Source organism: Rhineura floridana, chromosome 1 (genome assembly GCF_030035675.1).
Source record: "Rhineura floridana isolate rRhiFlo1 chromosome 1, rRhiFlo1.hap2, whole genome shotgun sequence".
Lineage (NCBI taxonomy): Eukaryota > Metazoa > Chordata > Lepidosauria > Squamata > Rhineuridae > Rhineura > Rhineura floridana.
In genome coordinates, this window is record NC_084480.1 from 307,772,183 (window position 1) to 307,790,042 (window position 17,860).

The following is a 17,860-nucleotide window of genomic DNA, read 5'->3' on the forward strand; positions in this document are numbered from 1 at the left end:
GGTGTCAAGGGCCAGCTAAAGATCACCCCCACAGTGAGTGGCTCAGGGGTTATGGGCCCTGCCACCTGTGCAGCCGTGGGCAAGCTGCATAGTCCCAAGGAGCCCAGTTGCCCCCCAGCTGGCAGTTGCGGACAAGGAAGGGGCTGGCTTGTGCAGTTGTGGCAAGCTGAGCAGGCCCTAGCCAGCTGGAGAGGACTAGCCTCAGAGGGAGGCAATGGTAACCCCCCTCTGAATACCGCTTACATGAAAACCCTATTCATAAGGTAGCCATAAGTCAGGATTGACTTGAAGGCAGTCCATTTCCATTTTCGTTGTGAGTAAAGCTTAGCTGGAGACAACCCAGTTGGGTACATCATGAGCCTTGGGACTGACGACCTGCCCTGCATGGTTTCTTTGACCCAATCCCCAACCCTATTGGAGTCGTCAAAGAAAGAACAACACACAATGCAAGAGGACCCTGCAACGGAAAGGTTTGTGCTTACCCAACATACACAAAGGTTTCCGGGCAAACTTCAGCCTCCCCCGCCATCCTTTGTACCGACAGCAGCAGCCCGCAGCCCAGATCCTTAAGGCAAACTCTGCTCCAAAGATGAAAATGGCAAACGTTTCCTACACAGAACGGGAAAACAAGTGACACAGAAACCATATGCGACCAAAGACACATCGCTGGGTTGCAACAAGGCTAAGGTTTTGAAAGAAATCACAGGAAGAAGAAGAATTTTGCTGAGAGCAGCTAGTCTAAAGCAGGGTGGGGGACCTTAGGCCCGGGTGTCAAATACAGCCCTCCAGGCCTCTCCATTGGGCCCGCGGGACTCTCCCCAGCCCACACAACATCCTAATCCTCACCAGCTCTGCTCTGTATCCTCCCTAGAAGATTTGCCTGGATAGAGTCTGAGAGGGGGTGGTGAGTGTGAAGAAGCTAGCCTAGTGCACAGAAGGTAAATTTTACATTGGTTGCTCTGCTCATTTTTGCCTCTGGCTCCACCCACCACTGCCATGTGGCCCTCAGAAAGTTGTCCAGAGGGGAATGTGGCCCCTGGGATCACAACGTTCCCCCACCCCTGCTCTAAAGCAAAGGGCAGGCCCTGGAGGCTCTTGTTTGGCCCCCAACATTGCCAAAAATTCCAGGAGCCCTCATGTCCCACTTTTTATCCATTTCCACTCTTTTCTTCTGAGGTTAGACTGGAAATTTCCAAACTGTGAGCCAGAGCTCCGTAGTCTGCCACAAGAAGTGAATCACCTAAGGGCCACCGCTCAGAGGCAGAGCATCTGCTTAGAGTGCAGAAGATCCCAAGTTCAATCCCTGGCATCTCCAGGTAGGACTGGGGGAGACTTCCTGTGTGAAACCCTGGAGAGCTGCTGCCAGCCAGAGTAGACAATACTGAGCTAGATGGACCAGTGGTCTGGCTTGTTATAAGGCACCTTCTTATGTTCTTAAATACTAGGAATGTAGGAAGCTGACTTAGATCAGGTTGAACTATATTATAGTCTACTCTGACTGGCAGCAGCTCTCCAAGGGCTCACACAGAGGTTTCTCCTGTCGCTTGCTACCTGATCGTTTCCACTGGAGATGCCTGGGATTGAACCTGGAACCTTCTGCATTCAAAGCATGTGTTCCATCACTGAGCTCTGGGTTCTCCCCTTATTAATGCTCCAATGAGACCCAAGAGCTTGTCCTAAGAGGAGGCTGTCCATTGTGCTTCAGCATGATTCTCTGCTCTGCCTTTGTCTCCACCCTGTCAGCCTTGCCAGGGGTGTGTGTGTCATTCTGCTGCATCTCTGCCACTGACATTTGCAAGAATTGCACGTTTAGGTAAAGACTGCCTTATTTGCAAACTCCAGTTTCCTTGATTGTTGAAGGGAATGGGTCATTTCCCATCTATTTCCCATTAATTGCTCCCTAGCCTTTCCTCTTTCTCTGTTCCCTTCCAGCTCCTCCCCTCAATTGTCTATTTTATATTGTAAGATCCTTGAGAGCAGAGACCTGTCTTTTATGCCTATGTAAACGTATAAGGCACCACTACTAGGGTGAGTGGCTTTGGAATGCTGCTCTACCCTGCCCAGCTGCAACTGCCACCGTCTGCACCAACGGCACATCATCGTCCTCACCACCGCCATCTCTCCCCTTTCGTCCACTCCTGGAAAATTTCTGTACTTACCAGCAACAGCAACCAATTTCCTGAAACGGTTTCATATTCCTTGAATGTTGTCAGGACAGCTAAAATCAAGCACCCCAGGACGATCAGAAACCTAGAACAAGAGATACAACAGGGAAGAAGGACATGGGCAGAGGTTCTTGGCATACGCAGTTCCCTCGAAGGATTTTGTTGAAGAAAAAGTAGGGTGCCTTGGCACAGTCATTAAGCAAAATGGAGACAATAGTCAAGAAGTCAGAAGAAGGCTAGGAGTGGGGAGGGCAGCTATGAGAGAACTAGAACAGGTCCTCAAATGCAAAGATGGATCACTGAACACTAAAGTCAGGATCATTCAGACCATGGTATTCCCAATCTCTATGTATGGATGTGAAAGTTGGACAGTGAAAAAAGCGGATAAGAGAAAAATCCACTCATTTGAAATGTGGTGTTGGAGGAGAGCTTTGCGGACTGCGAAAAAGACAAATAACTGGTTGTTATAACAAATTAAACCAAAACTGTCACTAGAAGCTAAAATGATGAAACTGAGGTTATCCTACTTTAGACACATAATGAGAAGACCTGATTCTCTAGAAAAGACAATAATGCTGGGAAAAACAGAAGGGAGTAGAAAAAGAGGAAGGCCCAACAAGAGATGGATTGATTCCATAAAAGAAGCCACAGACCTGAACTTACAAGATCTGAACAGGGTGGTTTATAACAGATGCTCTTGGAGGTTGCTGATTCATAGGATTGCCATAAGTCAGAATCGACTTGAAGGCATATAACAACAAAAAAATAATTAATTAATTAGATTTATATCCCGCCTTCCTCCCAGTAGGAGCCCAGGGTAGTGTCTTTCATTTGGTAGTGCAGGGACTGGCCCAGAGAATAACTGGAAGATCGCCCAAAAGGTTGCCACAAGCCAGGGGCTCAATTCTGCTCCCAAGGGAATGGACCTCTTTCGTACCGGCAATGGGTGTGGAGGGAACCACTTCCCCAATTGCCCATGGCAAGTAAGAACCACTCCCAGGCTGCAGGGCAGGGAAGCTTTTCATGAACTGGGAGAAGTTGTCTCAGTTCCTGCCCATCCTGTGCCAGGCCCTCAGGGTGCTGCTGAATTGCAGCACTGGGCACATGCAAGGGGACAGGCGACTGAAAAGTTTTAGAGGGCCAGGAACATTTGCGAGCATACTTGCAAGGCTGCCGTACAACTAGCTGCATTGTGTGTTTTCATGACTCCCTAAACAGTGGTGGGAATGCAGCCCCTAGCCTTCTCTGTCTGGCCCTTGGAACTCTCTCCAGGCTAAACTCTGCTCTGTCCCTGCCTCGCACCTCCTTGAGTGTTTTTGCCCAGCTGAAATACGTTCTTGAACTCTGATCATGCCTCTGGCTTGTCTGGATGGAGGGCAGATGGGAGCGATTGTTTGTGTGTGGAAACTAGCCAACTTTACATTTACATTTCTTGCTCCACCCACTTTCGCCTCTGTCCCCGCCCATCACTGGCATGTGACCCTTGGGAGGTTGCCCAGATGGGAATGCGGCCCTTGAGCTGAAAAAGATTCCCCAGCCCAGCCCTGAAGGCATGTATGCCATATTCTGGGCTGGTTTATAGCCCAAAGCTTTGCTTAGACTGCACCACTTCTTTGGATTGTAAGAACGTGCTAGAATGCTGCCACCGCACTCCCCGGGGAGGGACTTCTAAGACATTGCAAAAGAGCATGATAGAAAGATTCAGCCTTACCTTCTCCATGGCACACTATTTTTATATGAATAGAGTTCTCCCCCCCATAGGGCAACATCAAATCCACCCCTCCCCAAGCCCAATATGATATGGCCCAAGATAAGCTCTATCACTAGATTCTGCTGATAATAAATACTTGCCCTCTGACATCATGAATTTACACAGCATTCATCTCCTCCTTTGCATCCAAGGCCAAGTCTAAATGGCGTTACATAAACATTTATGGGCTATTAAGTGTGTGCGTCTGCACGCACACACACACAAGTTACTATTTGTTATAAAATCTCTGTCCCCTTTTGTCGAGACATTCTGACATAAACAGCATCATTAAAACCAAACAGTCATACATCATTAAACTATTAAAAACACAATGTTTATGACCACAGCAAAATGAATTGATAGGGGGCAATAGACCAATCTATGTCATTTCTTGGATTCATAGAAAAGAATGTTATGAATATCACTTTGATTTCTAAACTAAACCAGCCATACACCATTTCTGAAAGGAACCCGTGGCTGGGTTCAGGAAGGCCCCTTTTGAGCCACTGCCCACAATTTCCCTGGTTGAACTGTGGAATGCGGAGATGACCCGGGCTGTTGACACGATCGCTCCTGCGCGTCCTCTCCTGTGTAGAGCTCATACAGCTCCATGGTACACTCCAGAGCTGAGAGCGATGAAGCAAGATAGGAGGCGGCTTGAGTGGAGGTGGGGGCGAACTCCTGACGGATGCAATTATGCACTGGTAAGTGCCTCTACTAAGTTGTACTTAGGAGCAGTGAGGGTGGCGAAAAAACAATATTTTGCTGCCACTATTAAGTCATCTCTTTGCCGACCAGCGGAGCTTTTTAGAGTTGTCCGAGGGCTACTTCATTCTGGCCCTAAGGACTTGATAGTGTCATCAGTAGCCCGCTGTAATGAGTTTGCTGGGCACTTCCAGAATAAGATCTTATTCATCCGCTGGGACTTAGACTCCCAGGTTACAGCAGTTGATCCGAATGAGGTGTCCGGAGCACAGTCTTGTCATGTTTTATTGGATGAGTTTGTTGGTTCAGCTTGAGGATGTGGACAAGGTGCTTGGACAGGTGCGTGCGACCACTTCTGCTCTAGATCCTTGCCCCTCTTGGCTTATAAAAACTAGCAGGGTTGGAACAGCCGGCTGGGCCAGGGAAGTGATAAATGCCTCTTTACGAGAGGGAGTGGTCCCTGGCCGTCTGAAAGAGGCGGTAGTGAGACCACTTCTGAAAAAATCCACATTGGACCCTGAAAACCTTAATAGCTATAGACCAGTCGCAAATGTTCCATTCCTGGGCAAGATCTTGGAGCGAGTGGTTGCTGGCCAGCTCCAGGCGCTATTGGATGAAATTGATTATCTAGATCCATTTCAATCGGGTTTTAGGCCCGGTTTTGGCACTGAGACAGCCTTGGTCGCCCTGTATGATGACCTATGTCAGGAGAGGGACGGAGGGAGTGTTACTCTGTTGATTCTCCTTGATCTCTCAGCGGCTTTTGATACCATCGACCATGGTATCCTCCTGGAGAGGCTCGCGGAGTTGGGAGTTGGAGGTACAGCTTGACAGTGGTTCCGCTCCTACTTGGCGGGTCGTCTCCAGAAGGTAGTGCTGGGGGAACATTACTCGACACCGTGGGCTCTCCAGTGTGGAGTCCCGCAGGGGTCAGTTTTGTCTCCCATGCTTTTTAACATCTACATGAAGCTGCTGGGTGCAGTCATCAGGAGTTTTGGAGTGCATAGCCATCAGTACGCTGATGACACGCAGCTCTACTTCTCCTTTTCATCTTCTTCAGGTGAGGCTGTCAATGTGCTGAACCGTTGCCTGGCTGCGATAATGGACTGGATGAGAGCTAACAAACTGAGGCTCAATCCAGACAAGACTGAGATGCTGTTGGTGGGAGGTTTCTCTGATCAGATGGTGGATGTCCACCCTGTTCTGGATGGGGTTACACTCCCCCTGAAGGAGCGGGTTTGTAGTTTGGGAGTATTTTTAGATCCTTCCCTGTGACTCGAGGCTCAAGTAGCCTCGGTGGCACGGAATGCGTTCTACCAACTCCGGTTGGTGGCCCAGCTATGTCCCTATCTGGACAGGGAGGACGTCACCTCAGTTGTCCATGCTCTGGTAACCTCTTGATTGGATTACTGCAATGCGCTCTATGTAGGGCTGCCTTTAAAGACGGTTCGGAAGCTGCAGCTTGTGCAAAACGCGGCGGCCAGACTGACAACGAGGACCAGGCGGTCTGAACATATAACACCTGTTCTGGCGCGCCTGCACTGACTACCAATATGTTTCCAGGCCAGATTTAAAGTGCTGGTTTTAACCTATAAAGCCTTATATGGCACAGGACCACAAAACCTGCTGGAACGCCTCTCTCGATATGAACCTGCCCGTACACTACGTTCCACATCGAAGGCTCTCCTCCGAGTTCCGACTCACAGGGAAGCTCGGAGGATGATAACAAGAACTAGGGCCTTCTCAGTGGTGGCCCCTGAACTGTGGAATAGTCTTCCTGATGAGGTGTGCTTGGCGCCGACGTTGTTATCTTTTCCGCGCCAAGTTAAAACCTTCCTCTTTTCTCAGGCATTTTAGTCTATTTTAGTTTTTTAAATATGTTTAACTGATTTTAGATTTGTGGATGCCTACACACATGTTCCTTGCACTGAATTATTGGATTTTACTGTGTATATTTATATTCCTCTGTTGTACACCGCCCAGAGAGCTATGCTAGTCGGGCGGTATAGAAATTCAACAAATAAATAAATAAATAATATAAATAAATAATAAATAAATTTCATTTGAAGGCATATACAGTATGTAAATTTTTTGACATGCATTAACCAACTTGCAGACATATGTAATCCTGGAAAAACACTCTAGGGAGCTGGGATAGGCCATAGCTCTTTGTACATGCTTAGCTGCTATGTAATAATGTACAAAGTCTACTTTAGGTTAAAGCCACACCAAAAGGACTCGGTTACATCTCTTCTAACGTTGATTTCCCAAATAGCGAAGACCCTGGAAAGGGCTTCTCCTGCTGATCTGAAAACCCATGTGGATTCCTATGGGGAGAAATGCACCCTGCAGGTATATAGAGCCCAGCCAGATAAGCACTAAATAATATGTGCAAATTACCACCTCCAACCCTTTTCAGAAACCAATAAATAAAATTATCCTCTTTGCGGATGTCCTAATTATTTTGTTATTTCTCTTGGGAGTGTTAGTCGTCATCAAGGGATGTTCTGGGAAACATCTTGAAGGACAGCCCTTGATTGCAGAACAAAGTAGCCCCATTCACACATTTCCTTAACAGGAAGCATGGAATGTGCATGAGCCCCTTGCCCCTGACACTTACACATCAAGCAGAGACAACTGCAAAGGGGTGTCTATGCATGAGCAGCTGATGTCTGCGGGTGGGGGAGGCAAGGTTGGCATGGGACATGACAGAGATGGGGCTAGGAGGCACAGGATCACTCTGTCCTCCATGAATTTGCCTGCACATGAAGGACACTTCTGAAGAGGGATAATGGCTCTAGGACTGCCATGGAGCTTTATTTTCACTTAGCTTAGCTTAGCATTTATTTGTATTTAACAGCCCAACTCTTCATGAATGGTCCCAGGCAGGTTACAAAAATATCACAGTCCAAACAAGCACAATTTACATTAAAAATCAGTGGAGACTGGTGGCATTGATGTCAGTAGGACAGTGAATCTGGTCTGGGTTTTAGTCCGAATTTTTAAGGAGCTGTCCAAGATGGATAGCCAAAGGCCTGGATAAAGAGATGCATCTTGACCAATCCTCCAAAAGCATGTAATGATGGTGCAAGACACATCTTGGAAGAGAGATAATTTTAGAACTTGGGGGCCACCACAGAGAAGGCCCTTTCATGTGCAACTACTCCTTGAACCACAGAGGGTGGTAGCACTGGCAACAGGGTCTCCCCTGCTAATCTTAACACCCAGGCAAGTCCATGCGGGAACAGGCATTCCTTCAGGTATATTATCCCATTCCATTATATACTGAGATTATAGATCTCACTCTATTTGAAATTTCAGTCTAGTACCTGCTGTGGAATTGTGCCAATGAGGACATCAAGATCAAGTAAAAATATTCCTTGTCGCACCATCCTTTCTTCATGCATGGACTCCAGCAGTCATTAACAGCTGTTCTGAATTGTCACTCATAAATTCAAAGGGGGAAAAGGAGCAACATGTTGGGGGACAACCTCCTTCTCCAGTTTGCACAAGGAAACGAGGACGTGCTTTGCTGTGGCCACAAGGGGGCAGCAAATGCCTACGTATGTAAGGCACAAAGGGGTTTTCCAGCTCTGTCTGCTTTGATTGGGAAAATGAATTTAGGATTTATTTGTGTGTGTCTGTGTCTGTGTAGTAGGGAGGGGGGATATGTGTTATTAAAATAATGTTTAAAATGTTAACTTTCAGCTTAGCCTACCCCCATTTCTGCTGGTTTACATTTTTAAAAAATCTAGACCCAAAATAGTTCTGACCTCCTTATGATCAATCTACACATTATGACTGTCCATTACAGGGCCAAGGCAACCTCTACCCCAACTTGGTTGATTGTGTGGGTGGGCAGTGGAAATCCTGGGGGACAAAACTCACTGCCCACTCCAGAGCTCCCAGTGGTTGCTCCCTGGAAAGCACCCTTTTCCCTCTAGGAGCCCCCACCAAAGTGACATTACATGTAATGGCACAGCATTGATCCCAAGGGCTTGGAAGGGGGGGGATGCTGACCTCAAGAAGAATTTCCAGAAACAGTTAATCCCCCCCCCCGAAAAAAACCCACAATTGCCTCCCTCGTCCCTTGAATGTTGCTGGGAGTGTTGGCCCTGCATCATCCCTCCTCCCCTCAAAAAATCAAGGCAGAACCTCCTGGCCCCGTCGTGGGAGATCCTCTGCATACCAGCCATACCATACATTGCACATCATTACCCAGATTGCCACTACTGCTTGGAGATTTCCTATAAGGACTGCCAACTGACCAGGAAAAAAAAGTGCCCTTGCTTTCTCCCCTTGCCAGAATTTTCTTTTTGTGCAAAACCCAGGAATTTGATTGTGCTGATAGATTTTGGGGAGGTGCTGTGAAAAGGCAGTAGCATCATATTTCATTTGGGGAGTGTCATGACCCCAAATGCCAGCAGGAGAGGCACAGAGGGTAAGGGGCCAGTGCTGCAGACCGAGGAGGCATTAGGACTGGGCCTTCGCATTACTCCTGATCAATCCAAGCCCAACAACCCAGGGAGTCCCAAGGCTGCAGTCTTCAACCCCAATTCTATTGAAAGACTGCCATCCTCATCCAACAGCCTCATACTTCACCGCACTCACTTGCTAAAGCAGGAAATATGACCAGTGAGAAATGATGGAGAGGAAACAGAGTGCTAGGCTGCCTCTTTAAAGCTCTGCACTCCTTAGCAACGGGGCAGAACCTAGGAGGCCCAGGAAGTATGAAGGGCTCCATTGGGACTAAGCACTCATTGCAACAGTTCCTTTGCTTCTTGAGCCCTGTCTATGGTCCTGAAATGCCTGCCTCTGGCTATTGCTGTTTAGTAGGAAGCTTTCAGTGGGAGAGCTTTGTTCTGGAGTGTTCTCTTTATTTCTCTGTTTCTTTTTTAATTTGTAGACCATCTTTCTACATTACAGCACTCAGGGTAGTTTGCAACCCATTGGAATGACAAAATACACCACAAAAATCATGGCGCCATCTGCCCTGCAGAGATGCTCAGGGAGCGAGGCAGCCTGATTGTTGCAGTACTATGGAGAGCTCCTAGCAGCAACTACAGTCAGTTGGATTGTTATTATTTGCAGCCAATGGCCGTTCCAAAGTAAGCCACAAAATAACAAGACAATCCAAGAGTAAAATAAAATGTATCAATTTTCAGAATTTCAAATGTTTGACACTTATAATTACAAAGTTTCCCAAATCATTTAAGTTAAAAAAAAAACACCCTGTCGGTCATCAGTTTGGGGTCAAAAACAGAAGTCTGTAACTTCCCAGGTGCATATAAAGTTAGTCACTAGATAACAAACTTGTCTACATCTACATCAGGTAGCAGCCATCTAACTTTGAAACAAGCTGATTGACCCAAACAACTCTGGAAAGAACAGAGGAATCTTTCCCAGGTGAATTGCATAAAGGGTGATAAAGAATATAGTGCACAATGTCTTTGATCTGGTCTGATCTGCACACACAAAAATGGATGTTTATTGGCCTATTAAAGAATTAACTGGCCAGATGCTCTGCAGGCAGTTTGAAATGTGAGCTTAGTAAATGCATTTCTAACATCTCTAGGTATGGCTGGGAAAGACTGAAACATTGATGAGCTGCTGCCAGCCAGTGTAGATAATACTGAGCTGAGTTCAATCAGATGGGTTCAATCAGACTCTGTATAAGACAGCTTTGATCACATTAAAAGGGCTCCTCTGGGTATTGTATTAACTGTTACTGCCCCCTTAAGAACAGCCCACCCTGCAGACTCCTTCCCTCTCTCTTCCTTTGGACCTGGATAAACCTTGCTGCACACCTGTGTTTAGAGCCCTGTGTAGTGGCCGTATGTAATTCTAGTTAATAATCCTGTTATATTACATCTGAGTGAGTAATAAAAGTTCAATAGACAATGCATTCCTTGCACACTGCTTTGTTGCTCCACTCCACCGCAAGCATGCTCTGCTGCCAACCAGCAGACCAGAGATTGTGCTGGAAGGTTCCCTTCTTAAACTAAAGCATAGCTGCACCATAATTAATCCAGCAGCGACCACCACATCATTGCCTCATATCAAGCTGCTGATGTAAGTCTAGCCAGCAAAATAGTCTAGTACTGGCTGCAGAAATTCACCCATGAAGACAGCCCATCAAAGCTGGCAAGCGATATTGCAGGCTGCAGTCCCCTGCAATGCTTACGTGGGAATAAGCCACAATTAATTCAGCAGTACTTACTTCCATGTAAACATATCTGGGATGGGGCTAAGTGAAAATAAAGCAAGTTCTAAAAACCACAACTGAGATTTAGAGAAACCACGACATTCATATTCCAAATGAAGGTATTATGCAACTTCAGCAAATCTGTACAAGATATACTACTGTAAACTGATTATCCAAAGGAACTCTCCCTACATCTTGATATGGCCAGGTCTGTGCACAATAGTATTTTCTACTCCCTACTTTCCTAAGCAATGGTTAGTTCCTGGTCAGCTTCTCGGGATCAAATAATCCTGGCACCAGGTGGGAGAACACACACATAGGTGAATTGTTCTCCAGCTGGCCCCTTTGACCACTGATGGCCCCTTTCTGGTCTGTTTGGTCTAGATATAAAAAATGTGGGGGAGGGGGATCACTCCCATCAGCTTCAGAGCTACTGTGAGATGTGAAGGTACTGAATATTGTCAATTGACCTATTGGCAAACTTTATGCTCACTTTCTCATGCATTCTGAATTGTTGGTTGATGCATGGGTTAGGGCAGCCTTTCCCAACCAGTGTGCCTCCCGATGTTGTTGGTCCACAACTCCCATCAGCCTCAGCCAGCATTGCCAATGGTCAGGAAAGATGGGAATTGTGGCCCATAATAATAATAATAATAATAATAATAATAATAATAATAATTTAATTTGTGGGTCGCCTATCTGGCCAATGGCCACTCTAGGCGACGTACAATTTAACAACAATACATTACATCATAATAAAATACATCATAAAATACAATATAACAATAACACAATAAAACAGTTCCAGTACAGAGTAGTAGGCTATTCGTCGTAAAAATTTAACCCTCCCCGTAAGTCCCAAAGGCCTGTCTGAAGAGCCAGGTCTTCAAAGCTTGGCGGAATACAACATCTGGAGGCACACTGGTTGGGAAAGGCTGGGTTAGGGTTATGTTGCAGTGATTTTTTTTAATTATTTCCTTACAGTTATATCCCACCTTTCTTCCACCATAGAAATCAAGGTGGCATACAAAACAACCCTAACCCATAATTGCTCAATCATGGTTGGGGCCCTGGCAACTGCCTGAGAATGCTGAGTGCTGCCGGTGGACCCGAGGCAGAGGCCAGTGTTTAAGAGAGGTGAAAGTGACCTGAAAGAGCTGTCAATGCCTGTCGTGTCCGCATTCACCTCTTTTGCCCCACTATCAATTCCGTTCAAGCAGGTTTTGCAAGTTTTTGAAGTTGACCATCATTTGCATGGGCATCCATGGGGGTGGGGGACAAGAGGGCATTTGTTCCCCCCCATGGATGAACCATAACCCCCAGATTCACAGCTTTCTTTCTTTTCTTTTTAAAGAGCACATTTCTAGCATTTGTAGACCTGAGATATGAGGCACAATATACAGACACTATTCTTTTCATTTTTTGTTTTATTTTTTTAGTAAGATATTAGTCTGCTCTCCCTTTTCAGTGTCGTCACTCCCCTGGGAAGGTCTTCATAGTTTAACTACGTGCTGTGCTGTGGATGAAGAACTCCTTCCTGCTGTCCATCCCGAATCTTCCAACATACATTCATTGGATGTTCCCAAGTTCTAGTTTTATGTGAGAGGGAGAAAAACTGTTCTCTAGCCACTTTCTCCACATAGTTATACCATAAGGATGGGATCCATTGGCCGGGCCAGTTCAAAAGCATTCTGTCAACCTAACAGGCTGATATCAATTCAAGTTTGTTCTTTGTCTACTAGTTGTTGCTTTTACCAATCCATTTTCCCCTCTTGGAAAAATGGAAAGGAACTATTGAAATAAAATATTGATATTTTGCAAGGAACACTGATGTTTTGAAAGAAACCATCAATAAAATTATCATTTTTAATATCAAAACTTTAGAGGCAGATTTTTTTTAAAAAAAAAAATCTGCTTTCGAAAATAGCCATGAAAATCGCTACATAAAAATCCAATCCACAATGATAGAGAATAGGCAAATTAATGGAAAAGTCAATACCAAATCTGAATTGGGTGGAATTCTAGCACATCCCTGTTATATAGCTCTACTGTGTCCTCCCTTACTCTCTTCTTTTTCTGAACTAAAAAGCCCTATTTGTGATAGACCATACCCCCTAACGTAAGAACCTGCTAGATCGGACCAAATTGTATATCAGCTAGTCCAGCACCCCATTCTCACAGTGGCCAACCAGATGCCTATGGGAAGCCCGCAAGCAGGACCTAAGCACAACAGATCCTCATCTGCGATTCCCAGCAACTGGCATTCACAGTCATGCTGCTGCCAAAGTGCCTGTACTATTGAAAGAGTTTCACATAGTTTGTCTTTCCAACAGCCTTAGAAAGATGAGTCAGTTTTATCACTCCTCTGCTGAAGATGTGGGGATGAGCATAGCTTGTAGAAGGCCAACTGGGGAATTCATGACAGAGATGCGATTTGTACCAAGGGCTTGCATCTTATTTTTTAAGCTCTGCATCGATTGTTCATTTTTGAATGTGAATTATGAGCAGTGAATGCACAGCCGATGATTCATGCTCTTCCCGAAGGTGAACTTTGGATTAGCAACACACTGGTCTCCACATCATCAAAACTGAGCAACATATACCCATGTATTGTACCTGTGCAAAAATGTCTTCCATCCTATATTTCCATAAGCAATTAATCAGAATCAAAGAAGTTGGAACAACCATCCGTAAACAAGCAATATTTTAGACAAAGTCTGAAGTTGAAATCTTTGGAGGTGACTATCAGCTTTCACCAGAACCCCTTTGATTATATTCCTGAAACATTTTGCCAGGGTCAGCAACAATGATTTCCAGCAGAATATACAACACTTCCATGCACTCAACTGACATGTTAATATCTCTAGCAGCATTCTCCCTCTTTAATGTGACATTTGCAAATGCAGGCAGTTTTATCAAACTTCCAGCAGAGAGTATTATTGCAGCATGCTAGGCTGCTTTCTTAATTTTGTAGCCTAAATTCCCACTAAATCACATCTGTCACCCAGAATGGGGACATGGAATTTGGAATGTGAAAAACTAAAACACAGAATGAATACAGATGACAACTTAGCAAATGGTTAAGTTACTGTAGGGTGAATGCAATCACTTGGTAAGTTAATCATCTGTCATGTCCTGTTAGGCATCAAAGAAGATTTTCCTAAGGATGGAAAGAAGAATCTCTTGGCTTCACTATGGAAAGCTTTGACAGACCGTGGAATGGGTTCATTTTGCTCCAACAAAACTGTTCTGGGTTCCACAATCAAGTCCAAGCATGCACAAAGAGGCTTAGCATGATTATTTTAATAAACTTTTTATTATTTTCAATAAAACAAGATCCGGTAACCAAACAAATTGTGTATATTAGGAATGGGGAAAGGTTTGATTTCGTTTGCATTTAAAGGTGAACCTACCTAATTCACTCTCCAAAACAATATGCAAGCCAAATCAACCATCTTTTGAAATTTGCACTTCCCTCAATTTTGCACTGCAGTTCTCCAGCCAAAGTATGTGTAAACAAAATGCACAATTCTAGAAAAAGTGTGCACAACATGCACACGTTAGTGAAAACAGCATGCAAAAATGCATCACATTAGAGAAAATTGTTTTGCAAAAGTGTGCACGTAGGGCAAAACTCCATACAACTTAATTGGGAACTCAGGTGCATGGCTGATCTCTGTAGAAAGCAGAATTGAAATCACCAGCTATCACCTGATCAGGGATGAGTTCAAGCCTGCTGAATCAGCTTCACGATGGAGTTCTCCAAGGATCCCTGCAGAAAGCGGCTTTGCCAGTCCTTTGCTTGGGGCTTGGAAAGCACTGAGCACAGGGCTTGCGAAGTGTTTTTGTGCAGTGCTTCTGAAATACATGACAGCCAGCTGGTTGTTGGGCATCTGGGAAATGCAACACAAAGTGCTTCATAAGCCCTGTGCTCAGCGCTTCCCAAGCACTGAGCATAGGGCTGGCAAAGCCCCTTGCACCACAGTTCCCGAGCACCTAACAAGCAGCTGGCTGGTGGGCTGGAAAACACACCTGTCAATCACTTGATGTTGAAATGACATCAGGTAGCTGACAGGTGTGTTATCCCACTCACTTGATAAAGTTGGTCCACCAAGCCAAAAAAGTTACCCACCCCTGGGGAGGGAGACAAACCACGAGCCAGGGTTTGGATAACACCCTAAGTAACTTAGCTCACTGTTCACAGAAGCAAGCCTTCTGATGTTGATCTCAGGATATGGGCAAGTTGATATGGCTTCAGGTGGCTCTTCAAACTGCCCTCTCATGCAGCTGTCTAGAGGCACAGAGTCAGTTAGAATAAGAGAAGCTTTTAAGCTACTGCTAATTGTATTTCAGGGCACTAATAGTGAAATTCCAAGTTCCACCGGTTCAGATAGACTCCTCCTGCTCAGACGCTACTGGTAAAGAAACCTAAAGTAGTACAATACAACTGAGCATTTGGGAGCAAGACTGCACATTGAGGTGTGCCTGGGAGCCACAGCGGGTGGCTGAAGCTCACAGGTAACATCTTGCCTAAAACCACCCCTTTAGTTCATGGTAGAGGCGAGATGTGGAGACTTTCTGATTCATAGCTCTGCCTTTTAGCCACTACGTTGTGCTCGTGCCAGTAATTGACTGCAGTGCTGTGATCTGTGCACCTGGACCTTGGGTCTCCAGATGATGTTGGACTATGGCTCCCATCATCCCCAGATGGTCAGGGATGATGGGAGTTGTAGTCCGCCAACGTCTGAGGACCCAAGGTGGAAGGACTCTGGCTAAGCTCACAGCAGTGCAGCAGCAACAGGACCCAAAGAAGAGCAAAGTGGCCACCACCTCCTCTCCAGGAGCCTGCACATTTGCTTGTTCATGCTGAGCCATAGTTTGGGCCTGTTTATATGTGGCCCTCAATCCACATTATAAATGCTGCTTTTTGCAGTGGGATTGATTTGGACGGTTCATATACGTCCGTCTCACTACGGATAAACTTGCTCTTTTCCTTTTTAGTGTTCACATGCGCTCGCGTTAATTGCTTTCCGGTTTTTTCTTGCCGCGCCCCCAATATTTAAATGTTAACTGTGGAGGTATGGAAGGGGCAGTGTTTCCCTGTCTACTGCAGGTAAAGTCTGTGGACACTGGGGGGTGCTATTCTCCTCTTTTCTGCTCTTGATTTCATCCAGGCAAAAAAAACCATCCCTGCGTTGCAGGCTTCTCGCTTCACCCTCATTCCGTGGCTGCTCGGGTGTCCTACCTTGACTTCACAGGTCCCTTTCCAGCGCCGCTGAACAACAAACCATTTATGCAAACATTCCCCATGCTGTCAGGGAAAAAGCTCATCAAGTGGAAAAGGGGTTTGGTGGAAAAAAAACAACAAACAACAAACAAGAAAGAGTAGCCTTTCGCTGCACCCCTCTGTGCTGGTCGCCCAGGCATGTTTGGGGGTCCCTCTGCATCTTTTAGGGGGTGGAGGTTTGCAGTTTGTGTAAACTGGGTCAGTATTTCCACAACAGAACAAATGTAGTTGCCTTGCACCAGCTCAGACTATTAGTCCATCTAGCCCACCCTGTCTACTCTGATTGGCAGCAGCTCTTTAGGACCTTTGCAAAGAGACCAGCCCTGCTGCCTGTGAGCCTTTTAACTGAAGATGACAAGGGCTGAATCCAGGACTTTCTCCCTGCAAAGCATGTGCTGCTCTGCCACTGGGCTATAGAGCTCAGAGATGATTAAGTGATGCCATATACTAAAGCATGAGTTATAGTCGCGGCAAGGGAAAAAATATTAAGACTCTCCCCATGTTCCCTGCCCTTGGTTTTTAAAACATCGTGTTTCAAGGAGGTCAGAGGGATACCAAAGCACACAGAGCTCCTCTACGTTGGAACATTCAACTGAGCAATACAATCTGAATCATCCCAACCAAAGGATATAGCTTGTGCTCTATTCACTTGCCATGGTGTGTACAAGGATGACTTTACCTCACAGCAGTGCTGGAAAACCCCATGCCCAGGAGCCAAATGCAGAGGTGTTTGGTCCAGCTACCGTGATACAAAGTTTGACTTTTTAAAAAAAAAATCCTTTGGATTGATAGTATATGGTGGGCAAAATAAAAATAAGGAGTTTTATCTTCAGTTTAATTGCATCAAGGGCTGGGGAAGAAATTGGGCTCAGTTTGCATTTAAAGGTGAATCTACCTTATTCACACTTTCTGAAACAATTCTGGAACTGAAACAGCCATCCTTCGAAATTCACACTTCTCCAAATTTTACAGTGCCAAACAATGTGTAGGAAAATGCTAGGGGAAAGTGTACACTAGGGGAAGGTGTACACAGAAATGCATATATTGGTGAAAAGAGCATGCACAAAATGCATTATATGAGAGAAATTGCATTGGGAATATGTGTATATTGAGCAAGGGTCACAGTTTCCTCATGCCTGGTCTAAGGACAAGGATCCTTCAATGGTTAAGCCATAGCTTGCCAATTTTGCCCACATAAAAGTATGTGTGTGTGTGTGTGATATTTGCCCACCCCTACCCACTAGGTGTGATCTTCAGCATGCGCCACATCCTTCTGCGACATGCTGGGTTTCCTTGGCAGATGAGATCAAGTTTCAAAGGATTCCCTGGAGGCAAACAGTCCAAAACCTGGATTTGACTCAAAAACAGGCTTTGATTCATCGCATGTGAAAAACCAGCTGTAAGTAAAATATAAACCAGTAATTTCTGAGCACTTTGTATGTCTTTTCCTAGTCTGAAATAAACACTGCCTTAGGAAACTCACAATGTGTGAAGTAGCCCTTAAACACTTCCAAACAATCCCTGCTCCAACTCAGTTCATGTAGGAGTTGATGAGTCGGTAGCCTCTGAACTCTGGATATCAGCTAGAGGCGAGCTGCTCGAAAGAGGCTGACGACAGATCTTAAAAGAAGCACAGAGCGTGCTGAATTAGAGACTCTGCAGTGGGTGTTTCTCAGCTGCTCAGTTTAGCCCAATCTGTCAGGATTTCCCCCCCCTTTTTTTTTTTTGCTCAAGAAGGATTCTGTCAC

The 17,860-nt window shown here is 45.5% G+C and overlaps 1 protein-coding gene across 1 annotated transcript in view; it reads right to left on the reverse strand.

The window, feature by feature from the left end:
• The window catches only part of KCNQ3 (potassium voltage-gated channel subfamily Q member 3), a 212,197-nt gene that overhangs the window by 40,779 nt on the left and 153,558 nt on the right, over positions 1-17,860 (reverse strand). The window contains exons 2-3 of the mRNA XM_061611865.1: positions 2,160-2,250; positions 483-609 (exon numbers count right to left, since the gene is read on the reverse strand). Of these exons, the coding sequence (XP_061467849.1) occupies positions 483-609; positions 2,160-2,250 (218 nt within the window). The remainder of the gene's footprint in view (positions 1-482; positions 610-2,159; positions 2,251-17,860) is intronic.